At 38.6% G+C, this 25,136-nt stretch overlaps 3 protein-coding genes across 3 annotated transcripts; all 3 read left to right on the top strand.

The window, feature by feature from the left end:
• Positions 1–2,566: 2,566 nt before the first annotated feature.
• On the top strand, positions 2,567–9,096 carry LOC122648126 (probable histone-arginine methyltransferase CARM1). Its single transcript, XM_043841377.1, has 8 exons — positions 2,567–2,809; positions 2,927–3,015; positions 3,174–3,246; positions 6,045–6,158; positions 6,570–6,673; positions 6,839–7,011; positions 7,158–7,309; positions 8,883–9,096. The coding sequence occupies exons 1-8, from the start codon at positions 2,567–2,569 to the stop codon at positions 8,943–8,945; spliced, it is 1,011 nt and encodes a 336-aa protein (XP_043697312.1). The 3' UTR covers positions 8,946–9,096.
• On the top strand, positions 3,421–24,424 carry LOC122648125 (ATP-dependent Clp protease proteolytic subunit-related protein 3, chloroplastic-like). The gene is made up of 3 exons (XM_043841376.1): positions 3,421–3,428; positions 23,060–23,351; positions 24,269–24,424. Exons 2-3 carry the CDS (start codon positions 23,073–23,075, stop codon positions 24,407–24,409), a joined length of 420 nt encoding a protein of 139 aa, XP_043697311.1. The 5' UTR covers positions 3,421–3,428; positions 23,060–23,072; the 3' UTR covers positions 24,410–24,424.
• Positions 14,897–16,128, top strand: LOC122648124 (stress-related protein). Its single transcript, XM_043841375.1, has 3 exons — positions 14,897–14,981; positions 15,207–15,431; positions 15,631–16,128. The coding sequence occupies exons 1-3, from the start codon at positions 14,946–14,948 to the stop codon at positions 16,126–16,128; spliced, it is 759 nt and encodes a 252-aa protein (XP_043697310.1). The 5' UTR covers positions 14,897–14,945.
• Positions 24,425–25,136: the final 712 nt, after the last annotated feature.

Raw genomic sequence — 25,136 nt, 5'->3', positions numbered from 1 at the left:
CCTCTCTTAGTCTTTCCTCTGTATTGCATGTCCCAAAATTTACTACTAATTTGCTTTCCATTAGTAGCCTAACCAAGGATTTAAACTGCCAAGTAACTTTCTTCCCCAACCATTGTTTGTTTCAGGACTTGGCAACGAACAGTACGATTGCATGTGGTAATGTGGTTGGTGGTCTGTACGTAGATAGTTCACAGGCAGCTTTGACATCTCAGCCTGTGTTCTGATTTTGATTATGCACTTTTTGTATTGGCATCGTTTTCGGTCATCCACCAATTGGCGTTTTATCTGATTTATTTCCTAGTTTGGTGAAAAGATGTAATAAACATAATTTTTCTTGTGATGCTTGCACTTTGGCAAAGCAAACTCAAAGTAGTTTTCCTATTTCTGATAATTGAAGTTTGAGTCCTTTTGGATTGATACATTCTGATGTGTGGGGCCCTGCCCGATTTGTTTCTACCTCTAGGTTTCAATGGTTTGTCACTTTTATTGACTGTTTTAGCCGGACAACTTGGGTGTACTTGATGCATAGCAAAAGTGATGTCTTCACATGTTTTACTCTTTTCCACATAATGGTCCAAACATAGTTCGATGCCAAAGTGAAGATTCTCCGCTCAGATAATGGGAAAGAATATATGGATGGTGCCTTTCGCTCATACTTGGACAGCCATGGAATCATACATCAGACTTCTTGTGTTGACACTTCGGCTCAAAATGGAGTGGCTAAACGCAAGAACCGACATCTTTTGGAGGTTGCACGTTCTTTTATGTTTACTATGGCTGTTCCGACTCTTTTTTGGGTTGATGCTATTCTTACAGCTACTTATCTTATCAATCGGCTTCTTTCCCGAGTTTGATGGCCGCTGCCCTTTGGACACTCTGTTTGGGAAATCCACTTTTGTGGTTCCTCCCAAGGTCTTTGGCTGTGTTGTGTTTGCCAGAAATAACCATGCACATGGTAAGTTTGACCCTAAAGGACTGCGATGTGTTTTTCTTGGGTACTCTGCTACCTAGAAGGGGTATAAGTGCTATCATCCTCCTACCCGGAAGGTGTTTATTAATATGGATGTGGTGTTCCGCGAATCTGAAGCCTACTTTAACCAACCGGCACCTCTGCAGGGGGAGCTTTTAAGTGGTGAAGAGGTCCCACTGATCACTCCTCTGGATATTGAGGTTCCTACAATAGAGGATGTCTCTGTTGAATTAGAAGATGGAGTTACAAGTCAGGAACAATAAGTGCAGACTGAGCAACAACCGATCTAGGGGGAGAACAATATACAAACCTACTCTCGGGGAACTACTGATTTTCCTTAGCATGGCCCTTAGTACAAAGAGACCACCACCACTGCTCCTACTCAATCAACATTTGTTCCTGCTAGTCCTGCTCCTAGTCATATAAAGAGGAGTTGTACACAACATCCTATTTCCAACTTTGTATGATACAACTCTCTCACTCCTGCTTTCCGTGCCTTCATATCTTCTTTATCCTCTGTTTCCATCCCTAATAATTGGCAGGAAGCAATAGCTGAACAAAAATGGAAGGATGCAATGAACGAAGAAATGCTTGCCCTTGAGAAGAACCAGACCTGGGATTTGATGAGTCCTCCCCTAGGGAAGAAACCCGTTGGTTGTAAATGGGTCTTTGTTGTGAAGCACAAGGTTGATGGCTCAGTGAAAAGATACAAAGCAAGACTAGTTGCCAAAGGGTTTACTCAAACCCAAGGAATTGACTATCAAGAGACCTTTGCCCTTGTAGAAAAGATGAATACTGTACGAGTTATCATCTCTTGTGCTGCAAATAAAGGCTGGGAACTCCAACAACTTGATGTGAAGAATGCCTTCCTGCATGGAAACCTGGAAGAAGATGTTTACATGGAGATACCTCCTGGTTTTACTTCCTCAAAGACATAGGGAAAGGTATGCAAATCGAAGAAAGCTCTGTATGGTTTAAAACAGTCACCAAGGGCTTGGTTTGTCCGGTTCCATAAGGCTATGATTGCTTATGGGTATAAACAGAGCAATGCTGACCATACTTTGTTTGTTAAAAGAATGGGACAGCAAGTGACAATTTTTTATTGTCTATGTTGATGACATAGTAATCACGAGCAACGATGCATAGGAAATCCAGAAGCTAAAGACTTATTTGGGGACCGAATTTGAAGTCAAAGATTTGGGCAGGTTAAGGTACTTCTTGGGGATTGAGGTTGCCTATTCAGCCAATGGCATATCTCTCTCTCAAAGAAAATATACCTTGGATTTGTTGAGTGAAACGGGGATGCTTGGGTCTAAACCAGCAGATACCCCTCTTGAGCCCAACACACACTTGAAGAGTAAGGAAGGTGATCCAATGGATAAGGGTAGCTATCAGAGGTTAGCTGTCCGATTGATATACCTCTCACATACTTGACCAGATATCACATTTGCTGTGAGTGTTGTAAGTCAATACATGCATGATCCTCACTCCTCTCACTTGGAGGCAGCATACAGAATACTTCGCTACCTCAAGTCATCTCCTGGAAAAGAGTCTTGTATTCGTCGCATAACCATCTCCGGATAGAAGCCTACACAGATGCAGATTGGGCTGGCAGCGCTGATGACAGGAAGTCAATGTCTGGATATTGCACTTTTGTTTGGAGGTAATTTGACTATTTGGAGAAGCGAAAAACAAGCGGTTGTAGCCCGATCAAGTGCTGAAGCTAAGTTTAGAGCTATGACACAGGGTATTTGCGAACTTCTATCGCTTAAGGGACTTCTTCAAGATTTGGGTATGAATATTGATCTTCCAGTGCGGCTCTACCGTGACAGCAAGTTGGCAATCAACATTGCTCACAACCCGGTCCAACATGATCGTACCAAACACGTTGAGATTGACCGGCACTTTATCAAGGAGAAATTGGAACAGGGAATTATTTGTATTCTGTTTGTCCAGTCTAGTGAACAGCTGGCTGATATCCTTACCAAAGGAATAAGCACTAAGTTATTTTTGCCTACTGTAAGCAAGTTGGGCATGTCTGATATGTATGTTCCAACTTGAGGGGGAGTGTTGTAATATGGGTTCAGGGGTAATATCGTCCTTGTACCTATAGTGTCTAGGTTCATTATGCACATGTTAAATGTGCTAGTTGAGTGTTAAGCAAGTCTTCCATATTTGTAATATTCTAAGATTATAAATAAAGGCATGGCCACTGTCTCATTGACAAGCCAGTATCACGGAATTCAACAGTTAAAAATTTGAAGGCAAAAGAACAGGTTTAGGTATATAGAAGAGGGGTTGAAATTGAGAAATTTATCGCAGATCCTGAACTTCTTAGGTTTTACATGGAGAAACAGGGCCTAGGTCTTGAATTACATTAGAAGGATTAAAAGGCTGACAAAAGGGAAGAGGTAAAAAGGTTTTGTCTTGGTATCATTGATGTCTTTTCAGGTTTTAGGTTCAAGCTGCGAAATGGGCTTGAAATTTCGCATGTAAACTCAAAATTGATTAAGATTAGAGATGCAAAGTGTGGTGCCTGCTTGACCCTTTTTGGCAGTAACAGCACACTGTATATACACCAAATTAAAAATAATTAGAAACTTTAAGAGACTGTTTAACAAATAAGTCTCAATGATAGTATGAAATTGCTTATGACAATTAACACAGTATGACAATAATATCCGACAACTATAGAAAAATTCATCGTGATCAGGAACAATTACATAATGCAAGATAACAAAGCGTAAGTTCTATATACTAACTAATGTTCAAAGTTTTCAAATCAGGTTCTATCTGCTCAACTAGGGAACACCTAGGGCTGCAAGCCTGCAATGATCAAGCAAATAGAACTTGTGCTGTCTTTGCATGAATAAAGCAGCCAGTGACATTGAGGGAAATCCAGGTTAGGAGGATTTGGTGCCTAGGTTGATGAGAAGAACTAAGAAGATTGTCCTTCTTGTATTGAGGAGAGAACTAATATAAATAGAAAACAGCAAATTATTCGTATAGAATTGCAGGAAAATTAAACAAAAAACATTAAACTGAATAAAACAGAAACATAAGATTTGCTTACTGAGTAGGTGTTGTCACAAGGATTTGAAGGGGGGTGTAGAGAAAAGAAAAGGTCGCGTCACTTTATTTGGAAGTGTAAGTTATTCTTGCTAGCAGAAAAAAAAATTCTTTGTTTCATCAAAAGTATCAGTAGTCAATACAAAGGATTGAAGTTTTTTTTGTTTTTTTTGGATGGATGATTAAGTGTTTATATATTCTCTTTGTCATAATCTATACCAATGCTTCTTTCTTTGACACAACTAATGAATTTCCTCTTCTCGTTGCCAATCAGGATGGGGATGGGGATAAACCCCTAATGTTGACTCCTACTTTGACTTAAAAGTAAAAAAAGACCACTTCTAAGTGGCCTCCTAGTGTCAATAAAGAAATACAGATATGAAACTCATCCAAACAAAAATAGCAACCCCCAAAATGAAAAGTTTATGTTGTCAAGTGGATTACTTGTCTTGCATCAAGGCACATTAGGATTCCCATTTATGTGAAATGTGACCGAGTTTAGGTGATTATTAGTATTTCATAAAGGCACACATTAGGTTAGACTCTCATTTATGTAAAATATAACCTCCGGTTAATAGAACTAGCAACTTTGACAATCTTCCTTTTGGGGGTATATGGGTGTGTCATAGAGGGCCTTGCACTCATCTCACTTGTGAAATTTCACCCAAATGAGTAAGATTAGTGGTTAAGAGTTTGACCTTAAGTTTCAGAAAATTACGAAATTGTCACTAGAAGGAAATGAATGTAGAAAAAGAAAATGACATGTTTATATTTTTTAGGCAGTTCCTCTGGCTCATATAGTGCTGAAATTGTACCAACTCCTCCATCACACGTAATCCCCGCCCATTTACTGCCACATGACAGGTTGTGATTTGTGAAACACTAAAAATTAGTATGCAAAGTTGCACTTAGATTGTCCCTTTCTATATTGATTTCTTTTGAAATTTTGGTCGTTTCTTTTTCCTGTGACTTCTTTAATTTAGGGTGTCAATAAGAAGATTGACCCGATAGGGACCAATTGAACCAGACACGAAAACGCCCAAGTATTTCATATATTGGTCTGGTTTCAGCCTGGGGATTGTAATTTTTGAGTTATCGGATGTTCCGATCTGAAACTAAAAGGAGCTATGGGCCACTAATGGATTGACTGGTTGGACTGAAAACTGGAACATGTAAAACCTCATATTTGAGGGGCGAGGGAAGGGTCACAGCCCTATTATGGCCCAATATCTATTATTGGTTGGTTTCTGGTCGCAGGCCTGGTATTAAACCAACAGGCTGAGGTCGATAAAAGAACTGAAATCGAAAAGCTATCGGTTTCAGTTGTGGATTCCAGGAGCGATAAAAGTATCGGTCTGGTTTAGTGTTTCGGTCTATTGAGGTGACCCCTTGGGTGAAACCAATTGAAACTGAACGAAACCGGCTAATTTGCACCCCTACCTTTAAGGTACTTTCTACACGAAGTTGAATGTCTTGCAAGTCTCAATTGATAATACATATTTTCATTTCTATTGTGAGAGAAGGGAAATTCTTATCAGTTAGTTCTAAATTAAACGGGAGAGGTGGATGTTGCTTTGCTGCTCTAATACTTGATGGAGGCCAGATTCCCTGCTTGTCTGAACATGTTGGAAAATGTGATAACTTGATTGAGGAAATGATTTTCCTTATCTTTTGATATTTGGTTCTTTTCCTCTGGCTTTTAAGAATCTAGGTACAATGGATGTTAGCCTATTTTTGTACTTGACAGTATGTTATTCATATCCTTCATATTTTTGCAGCAAAGTTCCATTGCTTCCTCTAGTTCTGGGTACTAATTTTTTTTCTTTCTATTCATGGATTTTATGCTCTGTGATTTGTCAATGATATCCAAATTATCTTCCATTCTCCATTTAACAGAGCTCTTCCTTCTCCTTGAATGAGTTAGTGTATATATTGTGCTGTATTATAATGATTAGTTAGTGTATATATTATGTTGTAATATAATGATTTTGTAATCAACTGCCATCATTCATTTTTTTCTAATTTTGTTCTCTTTATACAGCCTGTGGTCGATGCTTTCGATCCCAGATTATTGGTAGCTCCAGCTATATCCCATACTATAGATTTTACTTCTGTGAAGGTATAGATTAACAGTTGAACCCCTGCTTGTAATTGGAAAGACACTTTATCTTTCAGTAGCTTAATGGTTGAGATCATATTCCATTGGTAGCAAGTGCCACTCTTTGCTCTGGTGCCTTCCTTGTCTACATATAATCTTATTCAAGATATAACCAGTGTTCTTACCTAAATATATGCTTCTGAAGCATTTTCTTCACATTGAGTCTCTATTAAACTGTTGTATCTCATTTATCCTCCATTTGTGTTGGTGTCTATGTTTTCCAACATCTTATGTTGGGTCTTGTTAGTGGTTATACTTTCCTCCATGTTCTGCTTGGTCTACGTACACTTCTGAAAGGAAGTTAATAGCTTCTGAAGCTCGTTGAAGTAATAAAAAAATTCTCTGATTTTATTCTCTATTTCCATTCTGTAGGAGGAAGAACTGTATGAAATTGAAATCCCACTGAGTTTCATTGCGTCTGTGGGCGCTAGAGTTCACGGATTGGCTTGCTGGTTTGATGTGTTGTTTAATGGGAGGTAACCATTTGATCCATAATTCTACAGTCTTATTTTCTGTTGTATCACTTTACTTTCTGTTCCTTCTGTGTGCTTGCACCACTGTATTAATTATTTTCGTATTTTCATTTTTTTTGAGGTCAATTATTGATGTTTGAACAACTATCCTGCTGATTTGATTTGCAGTTCTGTACAAAGATGGCTTACTACTGCTCCTGGTGCACCTACAACCCACTGGTACCAGCTACGCTGTGTTCTATCTCAACCAATATATGTCATGGCTGGACAAGAAATTACTGGACGACTCTGCATGGTTGCCCACAATGCTCAGAGCTATACAATGCACCTAACTATGTCAGGTTAGACTGACTTTGCTGCTCAATGTGCACTGGTCAAAGTTTCCCTTGTCCCCCCCCCCCCCCGCCCCCAACACCCCGAAAAAAAAAAATAAAAAAATAGAAAGTTTCTTTTGGTTTCTAACATTTGGTGGGTTATTTATGAAAAGCTAAAATGTGGGGCGCTGGTGCTGAACAAGGAGGAATACTTCAGACATCCTCTTGCAAACTTGATCTTAAGGAGCCATACTATCGAATGTCTCAACCACAGGCATATGCATGGACCCAAGATCAGCAAGCTCATCACCTAATACAATCTCAGGTATACACTGTTAACCCCTTTTACCGGTTGTCATAAAGAGATAAAGAACTGATTTCTAGGGGGTTTATTTAGACATCATCTGTTGCAATCCCGAAGTTTGATTATACTAGTACGAAGGATTTCTAGTTGTCTGTATAATTGATGCTCCCTAGGGGCAGTGATCCTAGACAGTGGTGTACATCATGTCAGTACTTCCACCTATGAAGTAGCATCTTGTAGCTTCTTTTTAAGCCTCACTATCAATTGCTACAAGAGTCCTTGTACAATTCTGATGAAATACTAGCTTTTTCTAGGATATAGATTTTATTTTATCATTTGAGTTTCAATATCGTGCAAAAAATTAAGAAAAATACTTGGTTGACCAAGTAATCTGTCATTTTCTGTGCAAACTTCCTGATGAATAATGACAATATGAGAGGAATAAATAAGCAAGTACAAAAAGCAGGACTATAACCCAACCAAAAAAAGGGGCAAGAAATCAGTGTATACTGCATTAAATAATAATAAAAAAAGATGTAATACAACAGAACATCTAGTAAGAACAATGACTTGATAGACTGAATTGGCATTACGGAACTCTTTCCATTGATAGATTAGTTTGAGTTAGTGTCTCCTTATTAATAATTTTATTTTTTATTTTTATTTCTCCTTTGTTCTTGTTGTGGTAAGAGAGCTGTTGCCCTTGCCTGGTTTTCAGCTCGTTCTTTGTTTTTACAATAAAAGTGCAGTTATTCAACAAAAAAAGGGAAAAGCATGCCACCATGACAATAGTGTTACTAGCAAGTATGAAGTACATGGATATTGGATGCCATTTACTCTCTCTGATGACTATCCTGTTATTCCTCGTTCAAATACTCCATAGACCCTAGGAAAACATGTCACCCATGACCCTATCGCTGGCCTTAAATGTTCAGAATGCTAATGCTACTATAAGTCAAGAATCTCAGAAAGGATGACCCAAGCTCTTGACTTGAAGAAAGTTGTCTTGCCAACCAAATCTCCTGATTCTCCCAACTTTTTTAGTGCTTTTCATTCCCTGTCTTCTTCCATTTCATGGGTTAAGTTTGCAATCAGTGCTAGTGAAATCAAAGAGCTTGACAACTGAGCTTTTCTTCTGACCAATAAAAAAATTCATTTTGACATATGACTACCAAATAAAGGGTATTAAATTACCTTGGAGGCAATGTAATAGAGGAAGATCAGACATTTCAATTTCAAGTTCTGAATTTATTAATACTAAACATCCACATTTGGGAACTTGCAAAAAGATTTGATTATTTATTTCCTTCTTATCTGGAACTCGGGCAAGAAAGCTAGTTTTATGTAGGATGACCTTTATGTCTGGATGACCCAGGCGTTCAGAATCAGGGAATTGCTTTGAAATCTATATTTGCTCAAGGTATGCCCTGACCCTGTACACAAGCAGGTAAGGGGCAGTCCTTTATGCATCTCTGGCCTTGCGAAATGTAATTTTTTGGTGTCCCATAAGATGAACCACTTTATTTCTGTTAGTAAATGTTGAATCCGGACCCATTTGTTAAACCTATAACTGGGAATATCCCTTCATTTGTAGGATGCTGTGGGGTCTGGCCTAGTGCAGCAGTCGCAGAATTCTGGAGCTTCTTTGCCTCGATGACTGAGAAGATCAGTTATAACTCTTGGGGTGAGAACAAAGTTTCTGATATATAGTATATGGCATTCTTTTGCTTGTAGCATATGCTTTTACACAAAGCCAGAGCGTGTTGGGTACTACATCTATCCTCTATATGAATTGTGTTAATAACCAACCTGGTTGGAGCCGAGTGTAAATACTATATAATTGCTTTCTTCTTTTTAAAATTTTTGATAAGTTACATTATTTTTTGTTGGATGGGCATGTGTTTTGCAGTAGTAGTTACGAATAGTCATTGACTCCAGGAAAGGGCAGATGGGACGTGCAAGGCGACACACAATGCTTTGTTTTATCAGAATTGCAGTCGTTACACCTAGAAGTTAATCAAGAGAGAAAACGATATCTGTGTAGCCTTTGTAGTTGGTGTTGTTGGAACCATAGGAACGGGTAAGTAGGAGGGAATGGGAGAAAATTAAAGTTTGAGAAAGGGCAGAGGAGACTGAAAGGAAAAGGGCGGCGAGGGACAGGGGATGTAGACAACCGTTGTATTTATCTTCTTCTCTCTCATCCTCCCATTAACGTTTTCGGAGATTGAAGCAGACTGAAGGTGAGCTTGCAATTGGGAAGAAGGTAAAATTCGTAGAGGTTTTTTTCTGGTTTTTGATACTATTTTGAATTTGTTCAATTTCTGAATTGAAAAAAAATGAAAATCTTAACATATAACGGAGTGGTGTTGATTACATATCAAACATGGCAGGGTTTAACAACTTGGAATTCGGATCTGGATGGTCCCGGCCGATTTCTGTCCCGGAATTGGTGTATTCCAGGTCCAGCCATCTAGGTTTTTCCGTAAAGAATCACCCCGAGCCTGCCTTAGGTGATTCTGATCCGATCCAATTTTTAAACCCTGATTCATGGGCCTCGCTCCCTATTACGTCCACCAATGGAAGTATAGTGGCCTACAATGGGTCCATAAATTCATTGGTCTTAAGAATACGGACCCTGACAGAAGGAAATAAAAAGTCAATCAATCTATTCGGATCGATCCGTATCTATATCTACAAATACTGATTATTAAAACCATTCTCTGAAGTAAAGGTGGAATCAATCCAAGACGTGGTGACTGCACACGCTAAAAACGATCACAGCTTTAACTCATCAAATAGGGCTGACTAGCTGAGACTCGGAGCTTAAATTTTTGTGAAAATTACATATCCCTCTCCTATACTTTTGCTTTATTACACCTTCCTCCTCTGCCTATTCACCTATATGTTTAAAAAAAATACTATTATACCTGTGTCGTTAGCGTCTGTCTTTTTAGTGCTGTGCTGACGTGGTGCAGTAAGATTTTTCATAATCCCCAAACTAACCAAGGGTCCTTGTGAGATGATCTATTTACCCTTTTGATTTAATCCCCAAACTAACCCTTGAATCTTTCTCCTGGTCTATTTACCCTTTTGATTTAATCCCGAAACTAACTCTTGACCCTTTCTCCTGCAAACTCGGGCAAGAACAAAAAATGGAGTACTGCCATCTCTTCCTATCCACTTCATTAAACCCTAACCGTAGGTAACCCAGCCGAACCTTTTCCTCTATTGATCTTCTTTTTCTTTTCTCCATCATCTTCTTCTTCCTTTCACCAATAGAAAAATCCCTCAAGCTTGTGGTGTTATGAACTAGAAACCCTACTAAGACTCCCATGGATCGTTAGAATCGTTGTTTTGTAGGTTTCGAATTTGTATGATCCATCAGGGAACATTGTGTCGTCATCACGATAGCTGGTTCTTCTGGTTTCATATTCTACAATTCCAGATTACACAGCCCTAATTATTTTTCTACTGTTCCTCCCCCTCTCTCTTCTTCTTCACAATTCTTTTGGAAATTTTGTCCTTGATAGTGTTATCAATTTTAACACACGACTATGGAATTAGGTTTTCAGTTTTTCATCCGGTTTACCTTCGTTTGTTTCTTCTCTTTTTTATATAGTTTGAAGAGGCCAAATGATGAACTTTCTGACTCGAATACTCAATTTCTTGATTGGGTATGATGATTTTTAGTTGAATAGGAAGAGTTGACGCCTCTCTAGATATCATAAGATGATATTTGACCTTTCTTGAGCATAAATGCTTCATCATTTCCTTTCTTTTTAAATTTTCTTACTTTAGTTTTTGTAATTTCTTACAGCATTATGGATGATGAGACCTTCGGTAAGAAGGATCGATTCTGACTGCTGCCCTGCATTCTTGGCTATATAATTGAGCCAGCCTAAGACAAAGACGGCGATGGAGGTGGCGGTATGTCAAAGCCATATGCAAATCTGGCAGAACAACTTGCTTGTGCCCTCTATTTTTCCCCTTCAGATTTTCCAAAGCCATATGCAAAGCTGGCAGAACAACTTGCGTGTGCCCTCTGGTTTTCCCCTTTATACCACATTCTGCAACCGATCTGAAACAATGGAATGAATGAGCTTGATGTAATAAAATCAGTGAGCGATCCACGAAAGCGATTAAGGATCAAGGTTACTGATGGGAGATGGCATTCAATAACAAGAATAACAGAGGGTTTTGATTGTTACCTTGAGTTTCTCAAATGCAAAACCTTGAATCGAAAATAACCCTTCCGCAGTCGTTCCATACATCACGCACAACTTTGTGTTCTCACACGATCAAGCAAACTCCTCTACATTCTAGGGTTATCAAAACCCTAGACTATCTCTAAGATCAAACACCAAGAGAGAAAGAGAGCGAGAGGAAGGATGGAGGGGAGGGGAGTGCTCCACGTTTTTCCCAGGATGTGAGATTCTCATGAGGTTTGGGCAATATCATGTATAAATATGATGGGAGAATGTTCTCTGTGTCGTAGTGCAGGCTGTGTCTAGGCACATGGGCTTGCCGCTCAGGGGGGCAGGGTGGTCATTGCACCCACCACCATGTGTCTGGGCGCAGCCTGCGCTGCGCCACAGAGAACGGCGCCCCAAATATGATATACCCTCTCACTCTTAAATTGGCAAGCACACATGGGCTAGGAATATTGAGTTTTGGACTCAATCTCCAAGCCCTCAAATGTTTCTAGACAAGGAAAGATCTCTATTACTAGAGGAATCCAATATTGAGTCCAATATCCAATATTGACTCAACATTTTTCTTTTTCTAACACTTGATCTATAGAAGGTGTTTCGGGTTTCTAATGCAAGCTCTCATGAATCCATCTTTTGGGATCCTTAAATATGAGCTTTCTGTTTGGCCATTAATTGGTTAATATTAAATTTGAGTTTCGTTGGTTGGTGGTTAGATCCTCGTATATCACCATCCACGGTGGCAGTGGTGGTGCTGGTGGTGGAGGAGGAAAGAAATAGGTGTTTTAGGTTGAAGATGACGAAAAGGGTATCATTGTAATTCTATTTGTGGTATTTTAGAACAAGGGTAAATAGTCTTTTCCAAACAATAACTAATAGTAGGTTAACACCGTCAGCCAAAGGAGGTCTGTATGTAATTGAAGAAAATATAAAAATGAAAGATGTAATTAGACTAAAGTACAGGGGAGGGGTATGTAATTTCCCAAAAAAAATTATTGGATCGAATTGTATCTATTCTATCTTAAATGGCAGATGAAACTTCAAAGATAGTGGCGGATTTTGTACGACAGAGGAGAATGATGACACTTGATTCTCTTAAATCTTTTTGCCATGGGTTTAGAGAAATTTTATAATTTGAAGTGTGGTAAAGGTTTTCTTCCGCCCGGTGGAAAAGGGTATCTGGATGATATTTTGAGATTATATTAAACCCTTAGGGGGATTATGAACCCCAGGATGATGATGGATGGGTGGGGAGAAGGAGATTTTTTTTTTTTGGGGGGGGGAGGCGAGGGGGGAAGGGGCATTTAGCTTGTCTCTAGGGAGGCATGCACCCAGGGTACTGCCAGGGGGCATCCACACATCTTGATGCACGCTTAGGGCTGTGCGTAACACAACCCAACGACTTGCAATGCCCTGGGCATTCCCTGCTCCTTAGAAATGATCCTAATCAGGGGAAGGGTGGGGATATTTTTAATTTCCAAGAATTGTTCATATTTTTTCTGGACAAATATTCTAAAGTACCTCCATTCATTTTTTTTAAAATGAGAACTAAAATGAAACAATATTATCTAATTTTTAAAAAACAAAATACCCTAGTCAATAGTCATTATGATCCTCATTCCACTTTATTAATGTTCAACCAAAAAAGTACCGACACAAAAGAATATTTCCTTGGCAACGAGTGAAGGAAACCACCTTTCATTTCCTTTTTTGCTTTGTATTTTGGTGCATCATCTAATCTTTCTTTTAGGTAGCCAAAGTTGTCCACATTGCTACCTACATTGAGGAACAAGTTGAACTCAAAACTGGAATCTATCCTTTGGCAGGGAAATGCTTTGGCGGAAGGCGGGTAATTTGTAGGTAGGTCCACAGTAATGTCACTAAGACAGTAAGTAAGACAATCCACCAAAGATTTTAAACTTAAAATCAGGGTCAAATTGTTGTATGAAACTTTCAATCTGAATTAGATCAGACCATAATAAATCCCAAAAATCTTAGAATCGATTTGTCAAATCAGGAACGGTGATTCAATGCTAAAAGATTTAGAATCAAGAATCGTGATCCTCACCCAATGAGTATCCAATGAGCATCCAATGATTAGGCTGCTTGACACACGCTCAAAGAACCAGCTGTTCAATGCTCATTGGGTGATGCCGATTCTGGTTTTTGAAACCATGAGTCCCGCAGGCCACAGCCCCCAAACACGCTTGGTATAGCATAGCATTCCTTCGTTCACAAGTCATAACCGCCATTCCTGTTTCTAAACCCGATCACACACATTTCTCCATCTGAACCAATTTACCTAATTAAATGGGCCCCATTTATCTTGAAACTCCTTAGCTGTAGATTGACGAACAACAACGTGTGCTCAATCGCCAAACTATCTTTCTCCAATGGTCGTAAATGGTTCGATTCAGTTTAAAATGTTTAAATATATGGTTTCAATTTTGAAATCATAATTGAACTATTTATTAAAAAGGATCACAATTTCAATTTTAAACAGTTCAATTTGGATTCAATAAATAGTTTTAACTATACATCTAAGAGAATTAAATAATTTATTCGATTAAAGTGTAAAATATTCTGTTTCAATACCATTTAATTAAACTATTTCAATTTTAAATCATAATTAAATCATTTTTTAAATTTTTTACGGTTTCAATTTAAACGATTCGAATCAATTCAACAAACAGTTTGGATTTGATTTTGACACCCACTCTCCATCTCCTTCCTTCCCATTAAACGACGCAACGAAATCACGAATCCTACGTTTTACGTATCCCATCAGTCTTTTATCGAAAAAAAAACCTACCCCATCAGTCTGAAAAACTCTCTATTCTCCAATCGAGAGATGTGCCCGACAGAAACATAGTAATCCGTGCCATGTCAGAATATATGACACGGACCCACCTTTACTTATCGACACGTATCTGTATGCGTGAGCTGTCAGAGTCACATGGCTTTTCTTCTACATGTAAACCTGTACACAAAACATCAATTTTCCAAGTCATCTCGCTTTGAAGTATCTTAGCCTCGAAGAGTCAACATTTTCTGACCCCAGTTGGATTGGATCGGTATCGAGATCGGAATCGGCCGATACAGATCCGATCAGGCCAAAATCGGCCGATCCGATCCAATACCTCAAACCATGCACCCCACCCAAAAAAAAAAAAGAGTCAACATTTAAAAAGTAAGACGAAACAAACAAAGCAGCCGTTCATACGTGACATATCGCTTTGCATCTTGGCCGTCGGATCTTTTTGCAGCGATCGGTCACAAGGAATCGAGAATTTCACCTATAAAAGGAATCGTCGCAACTGTTAACTATATATGTGGGTTGTGAATTCTTCGTTACCGTTTCATTCGCATCTCTAGTTTTGCTTTGATTTCGGTGTTTGGAGAAAGAATAAAAGGTTTTACAGTTATTGGAAGATTGAAATAGAACAACAATGGCTGAAGCAGATGTGCAACGGCAACCAGAACTGGTAAGGACGCAAATATGATCCTCTCGTTTCTTGTTTCTTTGTTGCTTTATTCCTTGTCACTTGCTCTTCCACAGAAGGTTCGAAGGTTGTAGGGTTTTGTGATGGAGATTGATCATGATAACTAACGGATCTAGATATCATTTTTTTTTAGGGTTTTAAGTCTTTAATTGACGTTTTTTTAAAAAAACTTCCTCTTAATTTCTCCCTTGTGTCCGTGTTGATCAGTCTCAAGATGGTGAGGAGAGGCTCAAGTATCTGGACTTCGTGCAAGTCGCAACACTTAACATCTTCACTTGTTTTTCGACTCTTTACGAGTACGCAAAGGAGAGCTCCGGTCCTCTGAAACCTGGCGTTCGAACTGTTGAAGGCACCGTCAAGACCGTCATCAGCCCTGTATACGAGAAACTCCATGACGTCCCCTTCGAACTCCTCAAATTCGTCGATCGCAAGGCTCGAATCTATTACTTCCTAATTCCTATCTTACAAAATTTCTTTTTCGTATTCGAATTGGATTTCCGAATCTATTCTTTTTTTTTCCGGCGCTTATTTTCCAAAACCGGTGGTGAAGATCCGCCGGTTTCACACCTCTGTTGGCACAGAAACCGAAAAAAAAAACACTAAAATTTTCTTTTCTTACGTGGCTATACAGGTGGATGAATCTGTAAGCGAACTAGAACGCCACGTACCATCTCTGATAAAGGACGTGTCGAGCCACGCCTTCTTGGCAGCTCAAAAGGCTCCGGAGGTGGCTCGAGCCGTGGCTTCTGAAGTCCAGCGTGCTGGCGTAGTGGACACTGCCACAGATATAGCAAAAACAGCGTACATCAAGTGCGAGCCCACCGCCAAAGATTTATACGCCAAGTACGAGCCGGTGGCCGAGCGATATGCCGTGATGGCTTGGCGTTCGCTTAACCGGCTCCCTCTATTTCCTCAAGTGGCTCAGATTGTGGTCCCCACCGCAGCTTATTGGTCAGAGAAGTATAATTATGCTGTATATTGTGCAGGTGAGAGAGGATACACCGTATCATTGTTTCTACCGTTTATTCCTGTGGAAAGGATAGCTAAGGTGTTCGGAGAAACCAAGGAAGATAAAACTGGGCCCACCCTTCTTCCAATTGAGGTAGAGGCTTCGGTCGTAGATCAATGAGAAGATCTTTGGATGTGAGAGAGTCAATAAATTTAGGTATTTGTTTTATGGAGTATCGTGTGTTGCACTTTGGCTTGTTCAGTTGTTGACTTGTTGCGTCCCTCTTCTCTGCAACTGGGTTTGAATTTTACACTGTTTAATTATATGAAGTACCTATGGACTATGATGTTGTTTACCCTAAAATATATATATATTTGAACTATGGTGTATTTTTCCTGTTACCAGGATACTGTTTTCATGTTCGTTTTAATGAAGTTTGATCCTTTATGTGCTACACAATGATTTTAAATTGTCGATCGAAATCATTCTTGAAAACCTTAGAATCGATCCCTCAGTTTTGAAACCCTGAAACTTGATTCTGAGTTTGATGTGTATTTTAGGTTGATTTCACATTCTAGAGCAATAATTATTATTTTTATCATTTGCGAATAAGAAAATCGACCTAGAATGCATATCAAACGCAATTTTTGGAATGATCGGTCATGGTTGATTATGAGTTGGTATGATTTCTAGATAAATTTCATGAGGTGAGAAAATGTTTCAATTTTGAAAATAAAATTGATTTCGCTCTTGCTTTTCAATGAGCACATGGTTAATTTAATGGGTAAAATTGAAAGTAGTAATTTAATTTAGGCTAAAAGTTCGCAGGACGTGGTTAAAAATTAGTTCAGAGTGCGTTGATCACATTCAATCGTCGATTTCTTTAAATTAAATCTCAGTCATTGAACCTTTTTCTATCAATTAACCAAGACAATATGTTACCGTTTTTATCTTAAAGTCATCCATCCTCTGCAACTCCTATATCTTACCGTGCGACATCTTTATTGGGACTCTTCGATCCACCTGTTACCTCCCTCCCTTCTCACGATACTCTCTTCCCCGGCCCTACATCCTCCCTCTGCCCCCACCTCCTTCCCTTTGCCCCACCTCCTTGGGTTTGGCCTCTCTCTCTTGCTACGCCCCTCTCTGCAACTTGCAACCTGCAATTCATCGTACAAATGGATCTGGCTCTCGTTGCCTACGTTTACCATCCATCTACAATAGTGTACCACAAAGAGAGAGATCCCACTTACTATGACATACTATGATATCCCTGACGGAATTTATTGAGCTTGAGCTTCTTCCCCATCAGATCGTTCAAGAATTCCACAACCTTAAAAATACCGAGATTATGCTTTTCCGGTTTTCCCTTTTTCGTTTTTCTATGTACATGTGTGTGCAAATATATTTGTGTTAGAGAGAGAGAGAGAGAGAGAGAGAGCACTAAAGATTAAAAAAAGCTTACCATATATATTTTCGGGTTCAAACCTACCCAAATCTCAAAAATTGACATTCTATATGATCAAAGACCTTGACTTTGGGGTTTGGGGAAAGAGAGGGGGAGGGGTGGCTACAAAATAGAGAAGCCCAACTAACCAATTCAGATTGCTGGTTCAAAGTTTAAATGACGCACTGTATCCTTTGTAGCTTATCTTCAAATCTAAATGATTCTTGAATCTTTGTGGTAATATAATTCTAAAGTGGAAGTGAGGGAGAAGTTCAAAGTTATAGACTTTCAGTAAATCTTCAGGCATCTTTATCACTGTTAAGGGGCGGTGGTGGAAACATCAGGCTGTGTTGAAACTCTAACTCTCTACTGGAAAAGTTTGAGTCCGGAAGGATCCCTATCTTCTCCGGGATCTTCTCCAAGAAAAAAGCCAAAGTTCCAATCAAACTTTGTTTCTTAATTTTTAGCGGGTTTCTCTTGTATTTAAAGTCTTTGAAATAATAATGTAAGTAAAGTACAAGGATTCAGATCTCCTAGAGGATTGAGGAGCAGAGAGAGGGAGAGACAACCCATGGCGGATAACTCCACAAATCAGAGGTATGGTTTCAGTCAACAAGGTTGCGGGGATAAAAAAAGAAAAGATTTGACATAGAAGAGTCTAGATAGAGAGAGAGAGAGAGAGAGAGAGAGATGTTGTAGCCAAAGTCATCATACCCTGGGATGGTGGTTTTCGCAGGGGAGATGTACTTCCGGCTTGATCAAAAAAGCTATTATTATGCTCTTACCGTAAAGATCGGGTATCGGTTACAAAGTAAAAAATCAATTGGTGATTCAGATTACTTTTAAGCCAAATCTACGATCAGAATTAAAACAACGTGAGAATAAATTGGCAGAACGCACGTGCTGTTACCACTCACCCTTTAATTTAATATTAAAAATAAAACACCACCCTGATTCTTCTGCTTATGGGTTGCAGTCTTGCAGCCATATTCCTGTTGCGCCCAATAGTAGGCATCAACTTGGAATAATTCTCTTTCGCTTGGGATTCATAAATACACATTTTAGGTTTTAATATTTTCTAAAATATCCTTCAGGATTTCAAGCCCCCGCCTATGATTGGATCAGCAGGAACATGGCTGCAACCATGGCAGCGGCCAAGTTTGTCCAACCACCATGCCCCCACCACCCCGACACCACTACCATCGCCATCACAACCCCCACTCCCAATGCCAGATTTAACAATGTAGCAAGTCAGTAACACATCTATACACACCATTAAGAACCAGAGAGGGTTTAAGAGTTAGGCGTGATGTCTCGAAATGCAACCTGATTCCAATAAATTCCCAAATGAAATATAGCGTGATCAAGGCAACACTAAAAAACCATTTACATTCCAAATAAGGAAGAGAAATTAGCCGACAGAGAGTTAATATTCATGTGTAAACAATCTCCAACAAAAAACTTTAAACTTTGAATGAATGTCTTTTAAAAACACAAAGTCCATGATACAATTGGCATCTCAGAATCTCTCAAACCATTATCAATTTTGAAGTCAAAATTACAGATTTCGAATAAGAACAAAAAAGAAATCAACATTATCGATATTCATCAAAAGAATTCTAACAATAGTTGAAGAAATAGACATGAAAAAAGCTATAAACAAGTTTAACATTCCAATAGGAACCATAAAACAGATATGAAACGAAAGTCTAAGCACCATGTTGAGCAGAAGATTGACGAACAAAAGAAACTATACTAGGAATCCAAGGATCATTCCAAATGTTAGTACTCTTATCGTTACCAAGACGAATACAAATCAAACTTTTCAGGATTGGGAGAACACTAGCAATGTTATTCAAAACCCTAGATCTACGCTTTTGTATCACACTATTATCAAAAATATTATCGAAAGGAAAATACATAGACTATCTAAGCCTCAAACCTCCCAATTTTTAAAGATGACAAACTTTAAGTATCGGTATTGTAAGATGATTGGTCTTCTAAACAGTCAATCTCTGCTCAACCCATCGAACAAAAAACTGTAAATCCCTAACTCTAGACAGAAGAAAAAAGCTTTGTACCCAAATAAAACGTATCAGAAGTCATCTCTTTGACCCCAAGCAACCAAGATAAGGTCTTTTGAGCATCCGGAGTAAGGTTCAAAATCCAGGTATCGGATTCGGGATTTGTCATGGCCGAAATCTTTTTGGATTGGGATCGGATCGATCCAAATCGGTCAAAAAACCCTCCAAAATCGTTTTCTTTTTAATGGATTGGTTCATGTATCGGACAGAGTTGGTGGGTGTTGTGATTTCGGGATCAGATCGGCCGATATTATCTGGATCGGACCGATCAAAATCGGTTGTTATCAGTCGGTATCGGTCGGTATCGGTCAAGATAATATAAAAAACTAAAAAATAAAAAAAAAAAACTTAAAAACTTTGAAAAATATATATATATATATATATATATATATATTCAGTTGGATCGGTCAAGGATCGGATCGGGTTTGCCGATCCAATCAACGATCCAGTCAAACCTTGTTGTGTCGGTCAAATCTCGGGATTGCCTCAACCGCTACCGATCCGATCTGGCCAAAATCGACCATTCCGATCCAATACCTCAAACCATGATCCGGAGAGACACTACGACTAAATCACTTTCCACATTTATTCTAATTAATCTATTGCTCAGACAAATCAGAAAACAAGTCAAGGATGGGTTTATAGGTAAAACATCCTTAGTTGTGGCACGACAGAACAAAGACATGTCATTCGCAAACCAAAGATTGGAAATTTCCGAAATTTCCCTAGCAATCTTAATACCTATAAACATATTTATTTAAATCCCTATAGGTTTGAAGCAAACATGAAATTCACTCCATTGTTGAAATAATAATATGGCTCACATGGCACCCTTGTCGAATACCACGACAGAACAAAAATGTGTCATTCGCAAACCAAAGATGGGAAATTTCTGAAACTTCCCTTGCAATCTTAATATCTATAAACATATTTAAATCCCTATAGGTTTGAAGCAAACATGAAATTCACTCCATTGTTGAAATAATAATATGGCTCACATGGCATCCTTGTCGAATGCCATGATAGAACAAAAACGTGTCATTCGCAAACCAAAGATGGGAAATTTCCGAAACTTCCCTAGCAATCTTAATACCTATAAACATATTTAAATCCCTAGAGGTTTGAAGCAAACATGAAATTCACTCCATTGTTGAAATAATAATATGACTCACTTGGAACCCTTGACGAATACCATGAGAGGGATCAATTGACCCAAAGTAACTACCATCCATCTTTATAGCAAAAGAAACTTAAAGAGATTAAATGACCAACAAGATCACACTAAGACTGACTAAATCCTAAAAATTCAAAGAAAGGCTCGAATATAGCCCCACTCAAGCATGTCATAGGCTTTAGACATATCTAGTGTCAAAGCCAAATAACTTTGGCCTACACCAGCACTCCCATGTGTCTATCTCTCTCCTCCTTAAAATAAGGGGGCAGAGATGTCTTTTCACTTGAGGAGGAGAGAGATAGACTCATGGGAGTGCTGGTGTAGGCCACACTCCCGGACAGAAAACTTTTTCCCTAACATATTTTACATTTTTTTTTACGAGATAACTAGTAAAAAATCTCCTAGCGCCATACCAATGTTATCAACAATCTACCTACTAGGAATAAAAGCAGGTTTGCAAATCATGTAAGTAAACTAAGTTACAATGATTAAAAAGGTGTTTTTTTTTTTAAAATCAATTTCACTTTTCTTTAATTTTTTTTAATACTAATTGCAACTAGATAGGACCTATGTAAATCTTAGGTCGATAACTTAGGTTGTGTTTGATATACATTCTAGGTCGATTTCGCATTCTCGGGCGCTAATAACAACTATTTTTATCATTCGAGAATGCGAAATCGACTTAGAATGCATGCCAAACATTGCCTTAAAATCTCATACTTGGTTTTGGTGTGACTTGAATAAATTGAAGGGGAAAACTAATTGTGTGATGCCTTTGTAAATCTTGGGACGATAACAATTTAAAAGGAATTAAATCTTGGGACGATAACATTTTAATAGGAATTAAACTAATTAACAAGGTCCACTTCTACACGTCCATTTTTTTTTTGGGACAAGTTTTCCCCTACCCATAGAGTATGGTTCACCTACCATCCTAGGGTTCACAAACCCCTCGTAGGGTTTTAGTATGTTCAAAAATACCGTCCCGATATCCATTCACACCCTCTCCTACCCGTGTGTGGAGGGAAACTCTGTCCTTTATCTTTTAAATGAAAACACCAGTTTAAAAGCCAATAACTACTACATAACAGATCATAGGAAGAAACATTAGTAGTAGTTGTAGTATCATAGGAGTGTATCAATATAAATGAAATACACATTGGAAGATATTTTGATTGGGTCCTTTCCAAGCATCACTATGCCTAGTGAAGCATAATGCTTCATTATTTGCCATTTGAAAATACATGGATTAGTCCATGTGATAGAGAGAGCATCCCACATACAACTCAATGACCAAATTTTAGTTCAAAATACGCAAAGAAAGTTGCTCGAACTCTTATTCAAACTTTTAGTAAAATGATCAAAATGCCAACAAATGGAGGGAGATAAATATAAAGTACAAATTGGTATCTTTTGTAATTTTAGCTACTTCCTCTACTCATTTAAAGTTAAAATCATACCATTTAGATGCTCGATTGGTCCTCTATCACACACTAACCCAATATATTTCACTAAGCATAGCGATTGGGGGGGGGGGGGGAAACCTTTATTAAATTAGACTTTAAATTTACATGTGCCTAATCTAGACCATAACCTTCTACCAATGGTCACAATAACCCAAGGTTTTAGTGCACTGTATCAAAATGGGTATCTGCAACATGCAAAATCGACACAATATCAATACGATACTGGCCTGGATCGGTTGTATCAGATAAAATTACTCTTGATATTCCTTAAAAAATGAGTTTTCTGACCATTTTACCCCTTGTTCGTATCATGCTATCGATACGATATCAATTTCGATGACTAGCAAAACCGATACGTATCACCTGATACAATACCGATACTTAGAACCATTCAATAACCACATCATCTTTCCATATGGGTAGGAAATATAAGGTTCTAGCATGTAGGAGCATTTTCCCTTGCATAAAATCAAATTTTCAAGTAATATTTGGGTGTTGGTCCAATCCAACTCATGATCAATCCATCATCTATTGATTTATCATAGATGATAATTGTTCAGAGGAGATCTACTGATTAGACAGTCAGGATGGATCAGATTTTGAACTTCGTTAATTTCCACATTTCATGGAACGGATCAGCCGATTCCGATCCGCCACGGATCCGGGTCCCGATTCCTGATTTTTTCTAAACCCCTGGATCTGACTTCAGAGTTCGGTCCGACGCTCCATACTCCATACTCCATAAGTCCATAGTATGAAGCTATGAGCAATCTCAATTCTTCTAGTTTCGACTTCTCAAGCATCACATAGTCATTCTGTGATTCTGAAACACAATAATATCACACACGAAGCGAAAGGGATTAAGGGATACGATACAGGTTGTAGACGCTATAGGGATTTGAAGCTTAGAACAAGTGGGTGGAGAGAGAGAGAGAGAGAGAGAGAGAGCAAACATGGCTACATCTCTGCAAGTAACGTGGGCTTCATCCCTTTCACCTTCTTCGTCTTCGGCTTTGAAAAGAGGGAGCGGCAAGAGTTTTTGCAGCACTAACAGCAAAAGTGCTGCTACGATTCCGATGCCTCCTTTGAACCCTCGAGACCCCTTTTTGAAGAAACTGGCTTCAGTGGCTGCGTCTTCTCCAGATTCTCTACTTTCTCGACCTTCGGATTCAGATACTCCTCCATTTCTCGACGTTTTCGATTCTCCCAAGCTCATGGCAACTCCTGCTCAAGTAAGAGTTCCTGAATTTCTCTTTAAAATTGACTTCTTGATTCCAATTTGTGTTTTAGTTCTTGATTGGGTTTTCTCACATTTGTTTCTAGCTTCATGTTTTCATTCGTAGTTCTTTCTTTATTTGGTTCATTGCTTTCTTTGTTTGTTAATTGGGTTTCTTGTAGGAAGTAATCTTTGATTCCTTGAATCATGTATTCTTTCTTCGATAATTACTTCTCGAGAACCTTTTTCTGAAGACGCTGGCCTCAGTGGCTGCGTCTTCTCCAGATTCCTACTTTCTCGACTTTTGGGTTTCAATACTGCTCAATTTCTCGACGTTTTCGACTCTCCTATGCTCATGGTAACTCCCGCTCAAGTAAGATTTCCCGAATTCCTCGTTAAAATTGACTTCTTGATTCCAACACCGTTTTTTCATTTGTTTTAGTTCCTTATTTCGTTTCTCACACTTGTTTCTAGCTCCGTATTTGCATTCGTAATTCGTTCTTTATTTGGTCAATTGCTTTCTTTGTTTCTTAATTGGATTTCCTGTATGGAGATAATTTTGGTTCATTGAATCTTATTTCCTGTAGTCGATGATTACTATTCCTTGTACTCCTCGTCCTTCGCCTTTTCTGTTTTATTGTTTCATTTTGTGTATGTGCATAATATGTGCCTTTCCCGGTCTGTGATATTTATTAACAATTGTTCCTTGTGATACATACCTGATACTGAGTTGTTGATTATCTAATGAATTTGTTGGCTTCAACACCCCTTTCCCCCAAAAAAATAAGGAAGAATTTTTTGCTTTGATTTTCTTGTGATTGTTTCTGAATTCTTTCGTATTTATTTGTTTTTGTTGGTTTCATTCTTTTGCTTATTGTTAGGGAGACCAGTTTGTTAAAGATTTATGAATTTGTTCTGTTTGTCGTTCTCCAGGTGGAACGATCTGTTTCTTACAATGAACACAGGCCAAGGAAGCCTCCACCAGATTTGCCGTCCTTGCTTCTTAATGGGAGGATTGTGTACATTGGCATGCCTGTAAGTGTTTTAACTTTTGATTTTACTTGTAGAGCTTAACTAAATTTTCCCATCAGCATTGGATAATTTATTAGATAAGTTTATATTATTAATTGCTTTGTCCCCTTGATGGAAGAGTGTCACTTCTAGTTTTCAGTGACATTTTTATAAAGGCACATGCCTAATTCCCAACTGAAGTTTAGGTAGTGTTCACGGTTCCCTTGCATTCATATTGTTTTCTTACTAAGCGATGGGGTATTATGCTATGAAATTTTTTAACATTCTGGAGATAAAATAAGTACAAAAGCAAAAAACTTTTGACTTCCCGATACTGCAGAAACGTTCACGAAAGCTAGGACTGTTCACTTCCCAATATTGCGGAGATGTTCAAGTTACTCAAAAGGACCCAAACCACGTTACTGATCCATTTCCGAGATCACAATGTTTCCATGACATCAAAGAACTTAAAGAACCCTAACTGAGTATTGGTCTCTCAGGAATAAATTATGTCATGAACAAGCAAGGATGTTGTATTTGAAGCTCTGGTACCTCTGCTCTAAAACTCCTGATCAGGTCAAACACTAGAACCCCTATCAACCAGGTCTGCAGGGAACCATATTAGGTCACTGTGTATTGTATGGAGTGGTGTAAGCTTTGTCTAGTTTGCCAGCACATTCAGCAGGTTATGTTTATTGTGTGGAGGGCTCTTTAGACATTATTATAGTGTTTTACCTTTAACAGGGTTCTGAGGATAATGTAGCTAGATTTCCTGTCTCATAATGATAAA

The sequence above is a fragment of the Telopea speciosissima genome, unplaced genomic scaffold (genome assembly GCF_018873765.1).
Source record: "Telopea speciosissima isolate NSW1024214 ecotype Mountain lineage unplaced genomic scaffold, Tspe_v1 Tspe_v1.0486, whole genome shotgun sequence".
In the NCBI taxonomy this organism is placed as follows: Eukaryota; Viridiplantae; Streptophyta; class Magnoliopsida; order Proteales; family Proteaceae; genus Telopea; species Telopea speciosissima.
The sequence above is the reverse complement of the archived record's forward strand: the minus strand, read 5'-3'. Positions and strand labels throughout refer to the sequence as shown.